Below are 18,740 nucleotides of genomic sequence, written 5' to 3'. Positions count from 1 at the left end.
GGTCCCTCATTGTTTGCAGGCAACGGGCCAGCCTTACGAGCAATACGCTAAGATGATCTTCATGGAACTGAACGACGCCTGGTCAGAGTTTGAGAACCAGGGATCGAAAGCGCTCTTTTAAGGTAATATGGTCGCTGGTCTGCGTTCAGCTCGAACCGGACCAGACCGCGTGCTAAGATGGACTGGATTTGGCCTTCCGAACAAAGATTTATCCTGGGCCAGATTGGACTGGACTGAGCCCACATTGGGCCTTCTTGCTTTTGAGAGGTGTCCTCTCTCGGACCACTCCATCCTTGACTGCCGTCTCCTTCTGCCTCCTGGCTGGTAGAACCAGTCCAAACCTCAAGTGGTCACTCAAACTCACACAAAAAAAAAAACGTATGATGCTAACAGCCGATATGTGTTAGTGCCTGTGAGCATCGCAAGCAAGCGGTTTATCGAACTGCTGAAAAAGTATGAAAAACATTAGCATTGTTTTATTACCAAATGGAGAAACTGGCTGGTAAGCTTTGGAAAAGTAGCGACAGACAAGGAACATTGGACAGGAATACTAAATGTACCGCTTCTCCCATTACCTTGATGAATACACACACACTCATTGCACGTTACTGGCTCAGTATAAACGCAAACAGGCAGTCTCTTGCTCTCAAAAAGTGCTCTTTTTTTTTTGTTTTTGTTTTTGTAGCTGAAGTGTTCCAGACACTCGTGCTATGCTACGTTGCTAACTGCAGGCACCGGAATGACGGGACGGTGATCTTGCGCTCGTGCTGCCTTCCAGGTGTTCTGGGAAGTCAGGTATTTCTCCTCTCCTACTCGGACCCTGACAATGTATCTATTTTTAACGTGGTTATATCATCAGATAGCACCTTTTACAAATGTTATTCTAACGTACTGTCACGCTCGTCAGCCAGTTTTTTTTCGTTTACACGTGACTGCCGTACATGGTAACCCCCTAAAGGAGGAAATTTCTGACTTCCCAGTAGACTTGAATGCCACGTAAGCATCGTGCGACGCTGTGTTGCTAACTGTGTGCGCACCAACATTGAGGCACTTAACGACCGAGGGAGACCAATACGGTCGGAGTCATGCTGTGCAATGCAGCTAACTGCAGTGAAGCTCTTAGTGATGGAGGGAGAGCATACGGTAGCTACATGCATGCTAACAATGATACTCTTAGTGATGGAGGGAGAGCATACAAGTAGCTACATGCAACCTAAATGCTACATGCAACCTAGCAATGAGGCTCTTAATTGAGGGAGGGCATACAGTAGCTACATGCATGCTAACAATGATACTCTTAGTGATGGAGGGAGAGCATACAGTAGCTACATGCATCCTAACTGATGGGGGGGGGGGCATGCAGCGCAGGCTCACAAACACCGACCCTCGATTTCACAACATTGTGACAGTTAGCATCACGCTATGCTATGTGGCTAACTGGATACACCTCCAGGATTACGTCATCAGCGATGCATGGGGTTCGGAATGGAGCGCATACAGTTGGCTAAGTGGCATTGCACAATACTGGCCTTTGGTTTGATTGACAGCTGTCAAAAAATCCAAGTGAGGGCCTCATTACGAGCACATTAAAGAAAAAAACAACAAATGAAAGGAAGGAAAAAAAGAACAGGGTGATTGAATGTGGTCTTTGGCGTCCATTGTGTGTGTGTGTGTGTGTGTGTGTGTGTGTGTGTTTGTTTGTCTCAGCCATCGTTGTAAATATCAAACATCCATCAAGTGACTTTCCGTGGATGACAGCTTGGGCGTTTGAGTGACGTGTGTGTGTGTTTTTTTTTTTTGTTTGTAAGAATAAGATCACCCTTAATGACTCTGCTTTTATTTCACTTTTTACCTCATGGACCAATCCAATCACTTGCTTTCTTATTTATTATTATTATTTTTGTGGCTTTGTGTGGGGGAGGGTGGGCTGTAGTGACTTCTATTCATGCGTAATAAAAGTTAGGCGTTGATATTCTAATATATAGAATGAGCGAGCAGGACGGCTGATCATGATGAGCCTCGTTGATTTCATTCCAAAGTATCAGTTATGAATATGAATGTTCCTTTACAAATATATTATTATTATCATCTTTATTATTTTTCCATTTTCTCTTCTTTTTTTTTTATACTTTCTTTGTTCTTTTTCACTACTTTGTTCAATTCCAACACCAATGTGGGGCCAAGTCAGGAGAAATGACTTTTTTTTTTTTGCCCTGTGTTTGAAATCAAGTTGACATTTTGACAGTATGATCGTGACAAGCATCAGGACGGAGTACACAATAGCACACATCAGCAGTGTTTTACTCTACCAAACCAATTATGTCCTACTAATATCATGAATGTAGATTTCAATGCAAAAAAAAAAAACACCCACAAGGAATGATTAAAAGATGTTTGATCCAAATGACATATTATGGATTTATTTATTGTCTCTTCAAATACAAATACTGTATATCTATAAAATAATACAGGGGTGTCCAAAGTGCAGCTTGGGACCATTCATGTCCGAATGGACAGAAAATAACATTTTAGTAGTATTAAGTTGAAATATGACAATACAATGAATAATGATGTCATTTGTGGAGAATTAGGTATATTAGGGATAAGTTATAATGTTCCAAGAATAAAGTCAAAATATGGGAATAAGGTCAGAATTATGAGAAGAAAATTTAGTTTGTTGAAATAGTAGTTTTTTTTTTTTATGGGAATAAAGTCCAAATGTTAAAAGATTTAAACAAGAAAAGAAGTGGTCCTCAATATTGTGAGGAACAGTAATGTAATTTTAGTGTTGCAGAGTTCAAATATAATAACTTTGTATTTTTTTAATATAACAAAATTAATTAGTAATTTCTGAAAAATTTGGTTGAGAATAAGACAAAAAGACATTTTAAAAACAGCAAAAAATGGGGGGCGGGGGGGTATAAATGAGAATACCAGTGCTAGTTTATTGAGACTAGCTGCGTCAGCGGAACAGTCCTAAAATTCTAAAAAGTCCTACTTGGAGGATCGTAGTTACTTTGTGACAATTGGGAATTATCAATCTGATTGGGTAGCTTTGACATATGGAGTTCCTCAGGGCTCCATTCTTGGACCCTTTCTGTTTAGCTTATATATGTTGCTTTTGGGTCTAATTCTGCAGAAATTTTACAGATATTTTAATCATAATTATGCAGATGACACACAGATATTGTCACTATCTCCAGATGACTGTAGTCCTGTAGAGTCATTGTGTGAGTCACTGGCACTAGAGACTAAAGACCAGGTCCGAAACCTTGGTGTGCAGATCTAACCTTTTAACAGCCATATCAAATCAGTCACCAAAACATCTTTTTACCAACTAAAGAGTATATCAAGAATTAAGAACTTCATGTTTGCTGTCCTGTTTACAACCTAAATGCAGGTTTGGGCGTTAATATTAGAGACCTCAAGACATGAAATAACACCCCTATAGTCACCTTCATACTCATTTTACTCAATATAGTAGACATATAGATACATACATCGACTCAAATTGGTGTTTTTTGACTTCCTGTTTTGATTGGTACTCCCTGTGGTGGCAGTAACAATCCTGACATATACACTAAATGTGAATATTTGATTAATAATAAGCCAATGATTTATGAATTCATTTTGAAAAACCCAGGATTGGGTGAAAGCGCAAAAATAATTGAAAAAGAATTGTAATATATATCGGAATTAAAATTACGTGTAATGGAGACAAAACACAGACGTCATCGTAAAGAGTTGGCAGCTTTATTTCAAAGGTCAAGCCATCTGAAGAAAAAAAAAAAATTACAATCCCATCCGATGTGTTGCTTTGTTCAGACAAACATCTTCCATGCGGAAAATAAAACCCAGTACTTTGCACGGTCTATACAAAAATTAGAAAAATAAGAAAACTGTAATAAAACATCGCTTAGGATGTGTCTTGATAGCGTCCTAGCATGCTAATTAAACCGTGTTTCCGTTAATTCAGTTCAATAATTCTCTGATGACCAGGTGACGGCACCCCAATGAACACATGTCGAAAAGTAGGATGCCACAGATCGCCAATTTTAGGGTCCTTTACGAAAGAAAAGCATACAGAATAATTGTGCTTCTTTGAAACCAACTTCATGTCCCTCTCCAGAACCGAAGCCTCGTTCACTGATGTTTGATGCGCTCGTGACGAGCCACAATATGGTTCCACTTGGGGTTTTGCCCGAGGCTCTTTGGGAGGGACAAGAACCAACCCCAGAAACTCACTTTTGAGATTTAGATGTCCCTTCAATTTCCTGTTCTAAACTCTGAATATGAAGAATGGATGCCATCTGTTTTCCTCCTGCTAGGACTTCCTGTCTTCAAGTCCACTAAATGTCCATGTTGTATCTGGAAGAGACAGAAACATTAGCAGGTTTTGTTCTGTTTGTGAGGACGGAATGTACTGTAGTTACTCAACATTGAAACTAAGTAGGTACGATAACTAGTGGAGGGTTCCCAAGACTAAGTTCCCAAGAAAGAATCCAAAAAATATGAATATTGTAAGTTGTAAGTTCCAAATTATACAGTGGCATGAAAAAGTGTTTGCGCCCTTCTCCCTTTGTCCCACTTCTATGTTTCAGATTAACAAGCAAATGTAAATATGGGTGGAAAAAACGTGATTGCACTGAGCAGAAAGTCCCAAGACCAAAACCACTTCTGAACAATCGTGATGATCCCCAAAATACTCTGTGGTCTGACGATACAGAATTGATCTGTGTAGAAGGTGTGTATCATTACATCTGGCGAAAAGGTAACCTCAAACGCCTTTGAGAAAAAGAACATTATAGCAACAGTAAAATATGGTGGAGGTAGTGTGATGGTCTGGAGCTGTTTTGCTGATTCAGGACCTGGAAAGACTTCCTGTGATCAATAGAAGCATGAATTCTGTTGAAGGAGAATATCCGACCAAACTTGGGTTCAGTAGCAGGACAATGATCCAAAACACACCAGCAAGTCCACCTCTGAATGGCTGAAGAAAAACCAAAATGAAGACTTTGGAGTGGCCTAGTCCAAGTCCTGATGCTGTGGCATGACCTTAAAAATTGCTGGGAAAGCTTCCAGTGGGGCTGAATGACAACAATTCTGCAAAGGTGCAGATTTGTGGTAGATGGGATCCAAAGATGCAAATACTCAAGATGACCCTGAAAATAAGTTAGCTACCCAACACAGGAAGAAGGACGATTCTACATGGAGTCTACATAAGGGTCTACATACCAAGGATGATCGATTCCAAAGAAGCAAAGGAAGACCCAGTGAATAAGTTGGCTACCACACCAAAGAGGCCCAGAAGGTTGTTACCCAGAACAGAATTGTCCCAAAGAACCAAGATTGGTACCTAGTACCGTACTTCCTGTTCGCCCATTTTGCTCATTGTGGATAACGTTTATAGCCTTGGATTTTCATTGCCTTAAAACTTGGACTGGATCCGAACATGTTTCCAACTTACAAAGATAAAAAAAATGGACTGTGTTGAAAGTTCTAGCCCTCGATGGAGACCTCTGGAGCCACGTGTCCATTCAGCACCGCCTCCACTGACATTTCCTGAAGAAGAAAAACAAAACTCTTTAGCTAGCAAATCTTTTCCAGACATGCGATCCCCTTGAAATTTAGTGCCTAGACTCTACGATATTGATCTGAATCGTTTCCAGATTTATTGAATTTTCATAAAACAAATCTGCGTCTTATTCACCATCTGACATGATGGTACACTGGTATCTTCAGAGAGTACCTCCACACATTTCAGGTTGGTAGCAGCTTCCTGGAAGGGAAGAAGATGACAGCAAAAACATCTAGTTAGCTTTTATGCAGGACTCATTTCAACCATCCTTGATTTTGGGATAGAAGGGAATTCTGGCAAGCACCTCTTTGACTTCCTCAGGGACTTGAGTCACATCTTTGACCAGAACCTCCGCATTTGTTTCATCCTTCTCAGCTGGAGCTGCTTCTGTTACTCCGCCAACAACCGGCACTTCTGGTTCTGTTCCTAACTTAGCAGCTGGTTCCTCAAGTGCTACCTTCTGGGAAGGTTCGGATTCAGCCTTTGGTGCTTCTGTTTCAGGTACGCTAGTGACCACTTGCTCTGCGGATTCAGTTTCCACTTGGACAACCGGTTCTGCTTTTACCATTTCTGGTACAACAAAGTGTACTGATGCCACCACTTTTTGGGCAACGGTTTCTACTTCTGGGTCTTGGGTGGAACAGACCATATTTTGGACTGCAGATTCCGCTTCAGACGCATGTTCTGATTCATGTGCGATGGTGAGAACCTCCTCTACGTACGTTTTTGCCGCAGTCGCTGGTGGTGGTACACTAGAGGCAGCCTGCTCTACTGATTCTGCCGCTTCTTTAATGGCAGGTTCTGGTTTAATTACTGGTTCTGGGTCAGGGATACAAGCAGCGACATGTTCCGCCACCTTTTGGGTAACCGGTTCTGCTTCAGCCACTTGTTCTGGCTCAGGTACACAAGCGACCGCCTGATCGACTGATTCTACTTCAAGGGCAGATTCTGTTTCAAGTACCGGTCCCGGGTCGCGGATGCAACAGACGACCGGTCCCTCAGCCGCGTTAACGATAACCTGATCTACTGGTTCCGGTTCAGGGAGGCGACACACTGCCTTTTCTGGAACTTTTTGGATAGCAGGTTCTGCTCCAGCCACTTGTTCTGGCTCAGGTACGCTAGCGACAACCTGATCCACAAATTCTGCTTCTACGTTCACAGCCGGTTGTGCTTCAACGACTACTTCTGGGTCAGGCATGCAGCAGGCAACCGGTTCTGGCACTTTAAGGACATCCGGTTCTGGTTTAGGTACTCCAGCAACAACCTGCTCAATGGATTTGGGTTCCTGTTTTACGGTTTCTGCTTCAGCTGCTTGTTCTTTTTGCGGTTCTCCAGCCACAACTGTTTCTGGTGCCTGATCTGGTTCAGGTGCGCTGGTGACGGCCTGTTCCACAGTTGCTGGTCCTGATGTCTGAACGACTTCGGTCTGGCCGCCATGCTGCGTCTGTAACAGGGACATGAGGTAAGTGAGATCCAGAAGAAAAGTGGTGACAGAGAGGTTATCGTTGCGGTTGCAGGGAACAAAGTGTTCTCCTTCTTGCCACCATCGTGTCGCCGACCCCCCACCACTGAAGCCAAGTGTGTCAAGCCACATGAATATTGTAAGTCAACGTCCGATGTTAAATTATTTAGCCTGTTTTGGAAGCACACGTTTAATTCACATTTGATGTTTGCAGGCTACCAACACAGCGACCCAAATGCTGAGTGACTCTCCTGGACAAAAGCCAAGGGGGGCAAACGGCGTGGGCGGTAGGTCTCTTTTTGTCTGTAATGCACACATACAAACACTTCACTTGGACACAATGGGATCCACTTCTAAATATGACAGACGATGCTATCGAACCACTAAAACCTAAAGTAGGTTAGGGAAAAGTTCAAATATGGGAATAAATCAAATTATGAGTGGATAATTACAAGAATAAAAAAGTATTTGGAAACATTTTATTCTCAATTTTATAAGAACATATATGCAAAAATTTGAAATATTAAAGCAAATTTATAAAAGTCATAATATTACTAGAAACAAAGTTGCAATATGTGATTTTTTTAATGCAAAAATTAATTAAAAAAAATTTATTCCAGCAAAAAAAATATCAATTTTGTGAGAATAAACCCGTAATATTATGAGGAAAAAATTTCATTTTAGTAGTACAGACAGTACAGCTTTTTTAAGTCGTCATATTACGAGAAACAAAATAAATTAATTTTTTAATATGCTACTATAGGAATAAAGTCATAATAATATCAGAAAATAATTTTAAAAAGAGTTAATATATTTGGAGAAAAAAACGGCAGAAAAGTCAAAATATAAGAAAAAAATAAATTATATAACATGATGAAAAATAATGTCAGGGTTTAATAGCATAAAATTCGGATATTAAAGGAAAACTAAATTATTATTTAAAACTTATAATAATATTTATAATTATAATTATATTAATATTACGATAGACAAAGAAAAATAAAGTTGTAATTTTTGGAAAAAAACTAGGTTGCATGCATGGGGAGAACATGCAAACTCCACACAGAGATTCGAACCCAGATCTTTTTGAGTGTGGGGCCATGTTTAACCACTAGAACACCATGTGGCTCGGATTGGCGAATAACTTCAAAATATTATGAAAAAAAGTTTGGGCACTTTTTTTGCTATTGAATGAAAACTTTTGACCGATATTGGATACTCAGGTGCATATTCACTATAATAGTCAAAAGTATTGAGACATGTTGTCATGTTATTAAATGAGAATATGTCTCAAAACTTTTTGTACGTCTCAAACTTTTTGTCTCAAAACGTTTTGTAACTGCATATCTAAGTAAAGGTATGCAGTAACGACAAAAGTCATGTTCGAGGCCCTGAATATTCACTTACCCTCGTGATGGTGGCGTCCTCCAGAGCGGGCGTGACCAGTCGTCTTGGGCCCCACAGCCAGCTAAACACGACCCCCATGTCCTTGCTATCTCCTTACTGACTGAGCACGTACTCCAGGGAGGCCCGAAAACGCAGCTAGGTGCAAACTACGCTGATACTGTCACACGTCGTCTGCTTCAATTCAAGCAAGACGGACAGGAAAAGGCGAGGGGCAGGACAGACAGATGGGAGGGGGGGCGGGGGGGCGGACACAGGCTTGACGGGATGTTCCCCTCCTGGAGGCTATCTTGGACCACGATTATGAATATGAACACTTCACGCTATGAAGTGTCACACTATGACATCCATCCAGTAAATATAATTATTAATGTTATTTGTTCATTTTTTTTTAATATTATAAAATATTTTAAACTTTAAAATATACATTTTAAATAACGAAAAAATGAAATTATATTTGTACACATTTTATAAAAAATATATTTTAAATAATAGAAAAAAATGAAATTATATTTGTACACATTTTATAAAAAATATATTTTAAATAACATTAAAAAATTATATTAGTACACATTTTATAAAAAATATATTTTAAATAACAAAAAAAATAAATTATATTTGTACACATTTTATAAAAAAATATATTTTAAATAATAGAAAAAAATGAAATTAAATTACATTTGTACACATTTTATAAAAAATATATTTTAAATAACATAAAAGAAATTATATTCGTACACATTTATTATTATTTCTCACATTATGTGAGAAATAATACAAAATAAAGTTATTTTTAGAAAATGAAGTTAGGAAATAAGTCCTAATATGGGAAATAAAAAAAAAAAATATATATATATATAAAAATAATCATAATAATCGTAATAAAATAAAAAAAACCTAAAGCACAGCGAATCGCCATGTGTGTTAAGCACCATGTGTGCAGTACCTTTTTGTATCAGCGGGGGCAGTCTTTAATCAATTCACTAAATGAAGCCAAAGACGACATTTTCGTCTTTGCACCTTTGGACATTCTATCGATATTTTCATAAGCAAGGTGTCTCCCCTTCAAAGCAGTCACCTGACTTTCTTCCTGGCCACAGTTTGACCCTGGAACAGATCGCTTTCCCAGCATGGCTGATGCCAACTAGCATAGACGTGTGGGCCTCGCAGCCTGCATGCCACGGATGCTCGCCATTGTTGGCGCGCTCACCATGCACACACACGTAGCATCGAGCGCTATTCGGATGATGATTGCGCTTGTAGGTTGTTATGCTACTCATGTTTTCCCCCGCTCATGTGGCCACACGAGGAACAGTGCTGTGGGTGTGTAAATAATGTAGAAGGAGCAGGCTTTCCACCTCCTTGCGAAATGGAACACGCTGTTCCCACTCGCCGCCCAACATCACCACGCCATCGTTTAAGCCCCATCCTTCCCCCTCATCCTTCCATAAGGCCCCGCCCTACGCAGGGTGAAAATGATTTTCCCTGCCAGTCAGTCATGAAAGAAGTCCCGCCTTCTACTATTCTATTACTGTCGTGACATGGAAATGATTTTAGAGCGCCAGGTTTTATTTTTAAATGTGTAGCAAAGCCTGTTTTAGTCCATGACTTCATAAAAACAGGACCAAAATTCTTTTTTTAAGCACATTTTCTAATTTTAAAAGAATATTAGGTGGGAAAATAATGTAATTTTAGTAACCAAAAATTGAAGCATTAAAATAACACTTTTTTGTTTTTGGAAAGTAGTAAAGTTATGAGTTTAAAAAAAAATTGGGGAAGATTAAGTTGTGGAAAAAGTTCTAATATTATAGGAAAAAAGTTATAATATTCTGAGAAAAAAATTCTAGAAAAATATAAAAATAATAAATTATTTTATAATATAAAAAATAAAAATGTCATATTTTTTATCTTCATAAAAAATATACAAATATTTTTTATAAATAAATTAAACACAAATGTAAATAATTAAAATTCTGAAAATGCTGGTCTATATAAACACATTACTCTAATACTAAATTTTTATCTTGAAATTTTTATTTTAAGATGTGTAGTGAAGCCTGAAAAAACACAACCTGCCACTTGAACGTGATTTTTTTAGCACGTCTTTTCTCAAAAGTAAAGCCTACAAGATAGATTTTTTTTTTAATAAAAAAAATAAATACAATAAAATATATATATTTTTAGAATGTGTAGTGAAGCCTCTAGCATGAGAGGGAGCTTTAAGACAAATCGAGTAGAATCTACCCGGCGGTTCCTACCTCACTGACGGCTTCGGCGTCTTTAGCTGGCAGGACCGCTTCCGTCTTGTCTTTGCTCGCCTTCGGGTTCTTGGTGGGCGTGGCTTTGGTGGGCAAGGTGGACGCGTGCTGCTCCTCCAGGGCTCTCCTCAGGGCCTGCTGTCAGGGCCAGGAGAGAGGTTCGTCATATTTGTCTTCCAAAAATAATATATTTTTATAGAAATATATATATTGTCCGAAGACAATATTAAAAGAGTTTAAAAAATACAATTAAAATATATAAACTTTATTTATAGAAATGTTTTATAAAATAATAAAAGAATGTTTTTGCGGACCACATAAAACGACATGACGGCTCGAATGTGGTCCCCGGGCCTTGAATTTGACACCAGTGTCCAAAGTGTTCGGAGGACTTGTACTCTACAAGCGTCGCCCCTCCGCTCCCCCGTTATGTAACAGGAAGCTAATTAGGCAGAATCAGAAGCGTCCTGACAGGTTCCATGAAGCGGGCGAGCTTGAAAACCACACGAGTCAGCAAAACCAACGACCGCGCCAGACAGCGGGGCCTAATCGCATCATCGGGTTCTAATCGCTGGCTGAAAAATGCTTTTGTTAGGGTGGCGGGTCCGTGTGTGTGTGTGCCCCAACAAAAACAACCCCCCCTCCCGCCTCCCAGCCCACCAAACATGGAGTAAAGCTGCCACTTCCTGTTATCTGCACAGGTGATAACGCGACGCCCCAGACCGACCCGAGAGACTTTTTCTTTTTTAGTCTTCGTTATCAACAGCGGCCGCTCAGACGACACGACCGAGTCGGAGATCTTGTGCAGGCTTCCTCTTTGACACCGCACCAAATAAAGTCGTGGAGCACCGGTTAGGAATCCACTGCTTGGGAAGTTGAACGTCGTTGGGAAAACTATTCCAGCATGACAAAAGTAGTCACAAAAGAGGTTGAGTTGCTAGGTTACGTTGCCTCGTTTACGTGCATGTGGGAGTAAACAAATGACATCATTCAAAATTCAAATTCAAAACAACCTCATATTTATTAATTCTTGAAAATCTTTATATTTTATATATACATTATAATTTATATATTTTATAGAAATGTATTTATATTATTATCATAAAATAAAACAATCTAAACATATTGCATTAAAAAAATGTTTATGTTCTATATTTTATTTTTAATATTTTTTAAATTTAAATATTATATATATATAATGTTTTTTTAAATAGTGCCAAGCATTTAACAGTCATTATTAAAGTAATTAAAGTCAATTTAAAAGTATTTCCTTATATATTTTTTTTTGTTATTTTCATTTGGTTTTTTTTTACATTCATTTTTAATAGTTTTTACTGTTATCTTAATGTATTTGTACTATATAATATTTTAGCTTAAGAATTTAAAAATGCTACCCATAATTTGGCAAATTGGGCCATTATTCCATTCAAAGGAGTGTCCTGATATTTATTTATTAATTTTTATTTTTGAAATATACCTTTATTTTTTATTTATATCTTAATTGACTTATATTATTATTCAGTAGTAATATTTTAATAAAAAAAATTATTACCAATTATTTTGCAAATTATGCAATTTTATTGCCAAGGATTTTATTTATATTATATTTATTTGTTTTTATAAGGTATATTAATATTTATTTTTTTCATTTTTATTTAAATTTATTAATATTATATCATGAAAATGTGTCTTTTCTGATATTTCTGTCCACATAGTATCGTTTAAAACAAATCAACAGAGTAATAATGTAAGAAAAGTGTCATCCAAACACCCCCCGCCCCCCACCCCGACTATTTCCATGCAGCATATCATGCACTGTCTTGACTATTCCCAACCAGGTCAAAGCCCGCCTAGCAACAATAACGCATTCAAACCAGTATGTTGCAGTTTCCTTGCCCTACACGCCCATTTATGTATTAGTCACTAGAATGTCTCTTAATCGCCCCCCCACCCCCACCCCAATAGTTCTAACGATGGTCCATCAGTCATCATCAGTTGATTGTTGATGTCTGCTTTGGCGTCATGATGGTGACTCTCCGAGCTGGGAGGAATGCGAGTGATGGATTTGCACCACAGGCAGGGAAATATTCCCAAATCCCCCCCCCCTATGCACACCCCCTCACTCCAAAGCACTCCACGTCCTGTCCCCCTGAACATCCTAAATGTCAGGCTATTTAAACCGCACGCCTAATCTCCACTTAATCCATCCTCAACTTTTACATACGAGACCCCGACATGGATTTAACATGGATGGACGTTACCAGTCAAAAGTATTGAGACACTTTTCTATTTAATAACATGACAACATGTCTTAATACTTTTAACTGGTTGTATATACTTGAATGTACAGTATATCAGTCAAAAGTATTGGGACTTTTTTGTGTTTATTAACATGAGAACATGTCCTAATACTTTTGATTGGTACTGTATACATACATGCACATTGATTCATGCATATACATATATATAAAAGTATCGGGACACTTTCCCATTACATTAAATGAGAGAGTGTCTCCATACTTTTGACACGTGGTACAATCCAAGCGTGTAGTGACTTACCACTCTCCGCATGCGACGCTGGTTCTTCTTCTTCTTGCTGGGCATGTTGACGCGTAAGGAGGACAGAGGCAGGAAGAAGAAGCAGCGACACAAGAACGCAGACCACCGACTGACGAGGCTTTATACGTGACCCCACCCACCACCCACCACCACCACCCTCCTCACTGACACTCCCCCATCATCCCACTTCTGCCATTGCCGCCACGATAAAGATAAGTTGAAATAGCAGAAATGGGGGGAAAAAAGCAGAATTTTTGTGAGATTTTGTCAAAATATTAACAGAAAATTAACAGAAAAAGCTGAGCTGATGAGGGGAAATGACCTAAGTGAAGTTGCCCCCCCCCCCACCTCACTAAAAAAAAAAACAAAAAAAAACAGGTCTCAACTTTAGTTCAAGTGGCATTTCACTGGATTTTGTAATAAATAAATCCGATTGGTCTTGTATTTACACTTATTAATTATTATTTTTTTATTATTAAAATAATATAATAAATATAAATATGTCATAATAAAATTTTAAAAAGTGTGGGCTGCGGCCCCCTGGTGGGTTGTGAAGGAACTGCAGGGGGGCTGTGAGAGGTCATTTATTTTTGCAAATATTATTTTTTATTAATTAATTTAATTAATGTAACTAATTTAATTAATGTAACTAATTTCATTAATATACATTATTTTCATTGTAATTTTTTATTAATGTAATTATTACACTTATTAAACTTATTATTATTATTATTATACTTTTGTTATAAAATATTTATTGCACGATTAAAAAATATATTCATTGGCCTAAGACATTTTTTCAAGTGGGCCCTGAGTTGATAAAGTTTGGGAACCCCTGTCCTATTATATTCATTTGTCAGAATTTTTTTTGTAAAAAAAAATCATTTAAAAAATCAATAAAATGAATTTAAAAATATATATTTTTGATTTAAAAAAAATACATATATATATATATTCAATTTATTTAATTATTTATTAATTATTTTATTTTTAAATTTTAATTTATTTTATTCTGGATTGATTTAATATGGCTATTAAACTTCAATGCTGGTCCCAGGATTGACCCCTGGGGTACACCGCAGTCATATCCATTTAGTTGCCAATAAAGTAATTCCTGTTGTCCAGTTGGGACTTGATTCCCACTCAGTTAAAAATAAAATTGACTTAAAACAAATAAATTAGGACTCAATCAATAAATAAATTAAATACTCGCAGACGGTGAACGCAGATTAGAACGCCGACCTTGACTCGCATAGGGTGTCCTGGCAACGACAACTAGCGCAACTGGCACAGCAACTTCTGCCATAGCCAAAAGTCTTGGGGGGGGGGGGGGGGGGGGTTAGTTAATGTGGCGTTTAGTAAAAAAACAAATACTGTTTTTCATCGTTTTATATTCGTAAAAAAACACATTTCAACCCAGATAGCAAAATCCCATTTGAATTTATGTATATTTTTGGAATATAGATTTATATCCCGGAACCAATAGATATTTTATTGTCTTGTTTGATCAATTAATCAGTTTGCTTTTCCCACCTGGTCCTGAGGGCTTAAAAATAAAAAAGACTAAAAGATTAATTGGGGCACGTTTGTTTGAACGGAGGCATCTATTTGTAGATACAGCGGAAACTCCATTAGCGTAAAAAAATTCATGACCGCAAAAAAAAATGACCTGTCTCCATATAATAATAATAATAATGTTAATAATAATAATAATAATATAGAAGCCCTTCCTTTTGGAGTGCTAATTTTTTTGTCCCTTTGTTTTTGTGGACTCCAATAGAGCAGCTCCACACAATAACCAGCACAGAAAGCGTTGTAGTTCTTCCAGAATCTGCACCTATTCAACTGTATTAGTAGCCACGCCCACTATGCTGTGGTTGGTCACACTGCCGAGTGCATAGAAAGACTTTAGGAGTTGATAAACGATGTATTTTTTAAAAATTGTCTGCCTTGAAGGCTGCACGGTGGACGAGTGGTTGGCGCGCAGACCTCACAGCTAGGAGACCTGAGTTCAATCCCACCCTCGGGCCATCTTGGTTTGCAGTATACTTTAATGGGACCTATTATGCTCATTTTTGTCCCTTTGTATTGAGTTTTGGACTTCTATAGAGCAGCTATACACAATAACCCGGCACAGAAAGCTTTCTAGATCTTCCAGACTTTGTACCTATTCCAGAAAAAAAGTCTGTTTTAATGAATTCCACCCATGGCCTGCCTCCACTTTGCTGTGGTTGGTCCCACTCCCAAGGACTTCCGGATAGCTGCCGAACCCAACTTTATAAAAGTCGATAAACGATATCGGAGTTGATAATAAACGGTCATTTATCTTTTTAAAATGTCGACTTTTAACATGCGGTGTGAGATCCAAAATCCGATCAGGAAGTCCCCCGGCCCCAGGATGATTTTGTATTTGCACCCCGTTCCCTGTATGCACACTATATAATGCTACACCAAACAACCGCTTTGGAACACTGATAAATTACTTACTACTTTCTTTCTTCGGACTCTTCAACTGGAAGTGGTTTAACCGGAAATGGGCGGGGCTTACATATGTACATTATTTCTAATTGCAAACACAACGTGTGTATTTATAACTGTGATAGTACTATAAGGTGGATATTTACTACATAGATGAGATAAAATTATAAAAGATCCTTTTGATATTGTGTGATGCTAATTATTCCTATTCACACTGAACACACCCAGCGTGAATATGAATAATGATCACGGTTTATGTGGATAAAAGTACATATTGTGATGAGGTGCTGCAGGAAAAAGGGTGGCTGTCAATCAAGTTAGCAAACAAAAGGCGGCTATAAAAGCCCCAGCTGCACCACACCAACATGATCACCTTGCCGAATCCTCCAAGTCACCAAGGTAGGTGAAGCCGTAGGCATGAAAGATGTCGTATTCTATCAGGTTGTGTTTTCAAGATGGTGGTACGCACTCTTATGAAAAATAGAAAAAAAGAAATACTTTTTTTAGTAGACATCCTGTGGTGAGTACATGCTCCTATAAATTATTAATATAGTTTAAAAGCAAAAGTACCAGTAGGAAGAATATATGGTCGCATTATGCTGCACCCAGGAAGGACTTGGGGGGGTTGGTTCCGTTGCGAAAGAAAGTGAAAAGGCTCCAAAAGTGGATAAATGCTGCCCAACATTAATATTAATAACTAAGCAGTGTAGTTTGAATTACCGTATTTTATGGACTATAAGTCGCTCCGGAGAATAAGTCACACAAGACCAAAAATGCATCATTAGGTAGAAAAAAACATACATAAGTTGCACTGGAGTATAAATGGAAGCCCGTTTCCGTCACTGAAAAAAAAATATCCCAATGGTAAGTCCAAATAATGAGATTAAAAAGTCAAAATTATGAGATTAAAAAGTTGAAATTTTGAGATGAGAAAGTTGAAATGCTGAGATAGAAAGTCATAATAATGAGATAGAAAGTCAAAATAATGAGATTAAAAGTCAAAATAATGAGATAAAAAGTCAAAATTTTGAGATAAAACGTCGAAATTCTGAGATAGAAAGTCATAATGAGATAAAAAGTTAAAATTACGAGATTAAAAAGTTGAACTTTTGAGATGAGAAAGTTGAAATGATGCGATAGAAAGTCTTAATAATGACATTAAAAGTCAAAATAACGAGATAAAAAGTCGAAATGACGTGCTAAAAAGTCGGAATAACGAGATAAAAAGTCGAAACAAGATTAAAAAGTCAAAATTTTGAGATAAGAAAGTCAAAATTATGACATAGAAAGTTAGAATAATGAGATAAAAATCATAATGAGATAAAAAGTCAAAATATCAAGATAAATGTCGAAATTATGAGATAGAAAGTCATAATAATGAGATAAAAAGTCAAAATTACGAGATTACAAAGTCAAAATTTTGAGATTAAAAAGTGAAAATTTTGAGAAAGTCAAAATGAGATAAAAAGTCAAAATAACGAGATAAAAAGTCAAAATAATGAGATAAAAAGTCGGAATAACAAGATAAAAAGTCAAAATTTTGAGATAAGAAAGTCAAAATTATGACATAGAAAGTCAGAATAATGAGATAAAAATCATAATAATGAGATAAAAAGTCAAAATATCAACATAAATGTCGAAATTATGAGATAGAAAGTCATAATAATGAGATAAAAAGTCAAAATTACGAGATAAAAAGTCAAAATTACGAGATTGCAAAGTCAAAATTTTGCGATAAGAAAGTCAAAATGATGAGATTTAAAGTCAAAATAATGAGATTAAAAAGTCGAAATAAGATAAAAAGTCAAAATAATGAGATAAAAAGTCAAAATATCGAGATAAAACGTCGAAATTATGAGAGAGTCATAATAATGAGATAAAAAGTTGAAATTACGAGATTAAAAAGTCAAAATTTTGAGATTAAAAAGTGAAAAGTTTTAGATAAGAAAGTCAAAAAGAGATTAAAAGTCAAAATAATGAGATTAAAAAGTCGAAATAAGATCAAAAGTCAAAATAACGAGATAAAAAGTCGAAATAACGAGATAAAAAGTGGAAATAACAAGATTAAAAAGTCCAAATTTTGAGATAAGAAAGTCAAAATGATGAGATAAGAAAGTCATGATAATGAGATTAAAAGTCATAATAATGAGATTAAAAGTCATAATGAGATTAAAAGTCAAAATAACGAGATAAGAAAGTGGAAATGATGAACTCGAAAGTCATAACGATGAGATGGAAAGTCGAAATGACTTCCTCAAAAACTTCCAAGGTATGGAAGGAACGTCACTGGTCTATGTGGTGTTAGCATGCTAATGCTAAAGACGAAGCTAACACCAAGTATATAAAGACACACGTAATAATCAATGTAACGTTTTATGTCCCAGGTTGCTGTGCTGAACAACACAATGAAGTCGTTGCTGTTGGCGTTAAGCGTCGCTCTGCTCTTCACGGCTGGTGAGTGTGCCGCGGTTGACCTATGACCTTTACGGTTCAACAGACAGAAGCATAAGGGGGGGGGTATGCTGCAAAGTGAGCTAAGTTAGTTGTCAAGGTGGGCTTGCATGTACGACAATAAAGATGGCGATCTTTTAAAGGGGCTACATCGCCATGGTAACTTAGACTTAAATGGTCGCCACCAAGGCTGGCTTTGCTGAAACGCTTGACGACATTTTGGCTTCCTCAGGCGAAGGGCTGAAGTGCGTTGCGTGTGCGTATCGACCAGGCGACGATCAGTGTTTTGACTTTGAGGTGTATTGTTCCCCGCATCAACAAAACTGTGGTGAATACCAACTCACAGAAAAAGGTACGTTTGATTATTGCAACATTTTCATTTTTCATTTTCATTCAGGAGTCACTCGGCATTCTTGAATTCTTTTTGTTGGGCTCTATAACAAAAGTTGTCCAATTAAAAGATACAGGAAGACCACGCCGATGCTAAAACTCCTTGGATAACCAGATGACTTTGGAATTTTGACTTTTTGTCTTGTAATTTCGACTTTCT

The 18,740-nt window shown here is 37.4% G+C and overlaps 2 protein-coding genes across 4 annotated transcripts in view; one reads left to right on the top strand and one right to left on the bottom strand.

Annotated features, from left to right (window-relative positions):
- The window catches only part of gak (cyclin G associated kinase), a 31,380-nt gene extending 22,730 nt beyond the window's left edge, over nucleotides 1-8,650 (top strand). Inside the window, exons 29-30 of one of the 2 annotated variants that reach the window (XR_009129560.1) lie at nucleotides 20-7,179; nucleotides 7,255-8,650. Coding sequence is in view for 1 of the 2 variants with exons in the window: in XM_058070037.1 (XP_057926020.1) it covers nucleotides 20-121 (102 nt within the window). In the remaining variant the exon portion in view is untranslated. Of the gene's footprint in view, nucleotides 1-19; nucleotides 7,180-7,254 lie in introns of those variants that run through there. The other variant, XM_058070037.1, reaches the window with a different exon arrangement.
- Nucleotides 3,732-13,388, bottom strand: LOC131127799 (proteoglycan 4-like). 2 transcript variants are annotated; one of them, XM_058070039.1, is made up of 6 exons: nucleotides 13,262-13,388; nucleotides 10,703-10,840; nucleotides 5,883-7,022; nucleotides 5,711-5,779; nucleotides 5,468-5,562; nucleotides 3,732-4,368 (listed from the first exon to the last, which is right to left on the bottom strand). In XM_058070039.1, exons 1-5 carry the CDS (start codon nucleotides 13,304-13,306, stop codon nucleotides 5,500-5,502), a joined length of 1,455 nt encoding a protein of 484 aa, XP_057926022.1. In that variant the 5' UTR covers nucleotides 13,307-13,388; the 3' UTR covers nucleotides 3,732-4,368; nucleotides 5,468-5,499. The 2 variants fall into 2 exon arrangements, with proteins under 2 accessions (XP_057926022.1, XP_057926023.1); XM_058070040.1 differs by having other exon boundaries at nucleotides 10,703-10,837; nucleotides 13,262-13,341.
- Between the last annotated feature and the right edge of the window lie 5,352 nt (nucleotides 13,389-18,740).

Source organism: Doryrhamphus excisus, chromosome 4 (assembly GCF_030265055.1).
Source record: "Doryrhamphus excisus isolate RoL2022-K1 chromosome 4, RoL_Dexc_1.0, whole genome shotgun sequence".
NCBI classification, from domain to species: domain Eukaryota; kingdom Metazoa; phylum Chordata; class Actinopteri; order Syngnathiformes; family Syngnathidae; genus Doryrhamphus; species Doryrhamphus excisus.
The sequence above is the reverse complement of the archived record's forward strand: the minus strand, read 5'-3'. Positions and strand labels throughout refer to the sequence as shown.

Excerpts from the sequence above, each read along its gene's own strand:
- LOC131127799 (XM_058070039.1), bottom strand. The coding sequence starts at position 13,306 with ATGCCCAGCAAGAAGAAGAAGAACCAGCGTCGCATGCGGAGAGTG. Across the intron at positions 7,023-10,702 it reads ACGCCGAAGCCGTCAGTGAG|ACGCAGCATGGCGGCCAGAC; the intron begins GTAGGAACCGCC and ends TCCCTGTTACAG. Across the intron at positions 5,780-5,882 it reads TCCCTGAGGAAGTCAAAGAG|GAAGCTGCTACCAACCTGAA; the intron begins GTGCTTGCCAGA and ends CTTCCCTTCCAG.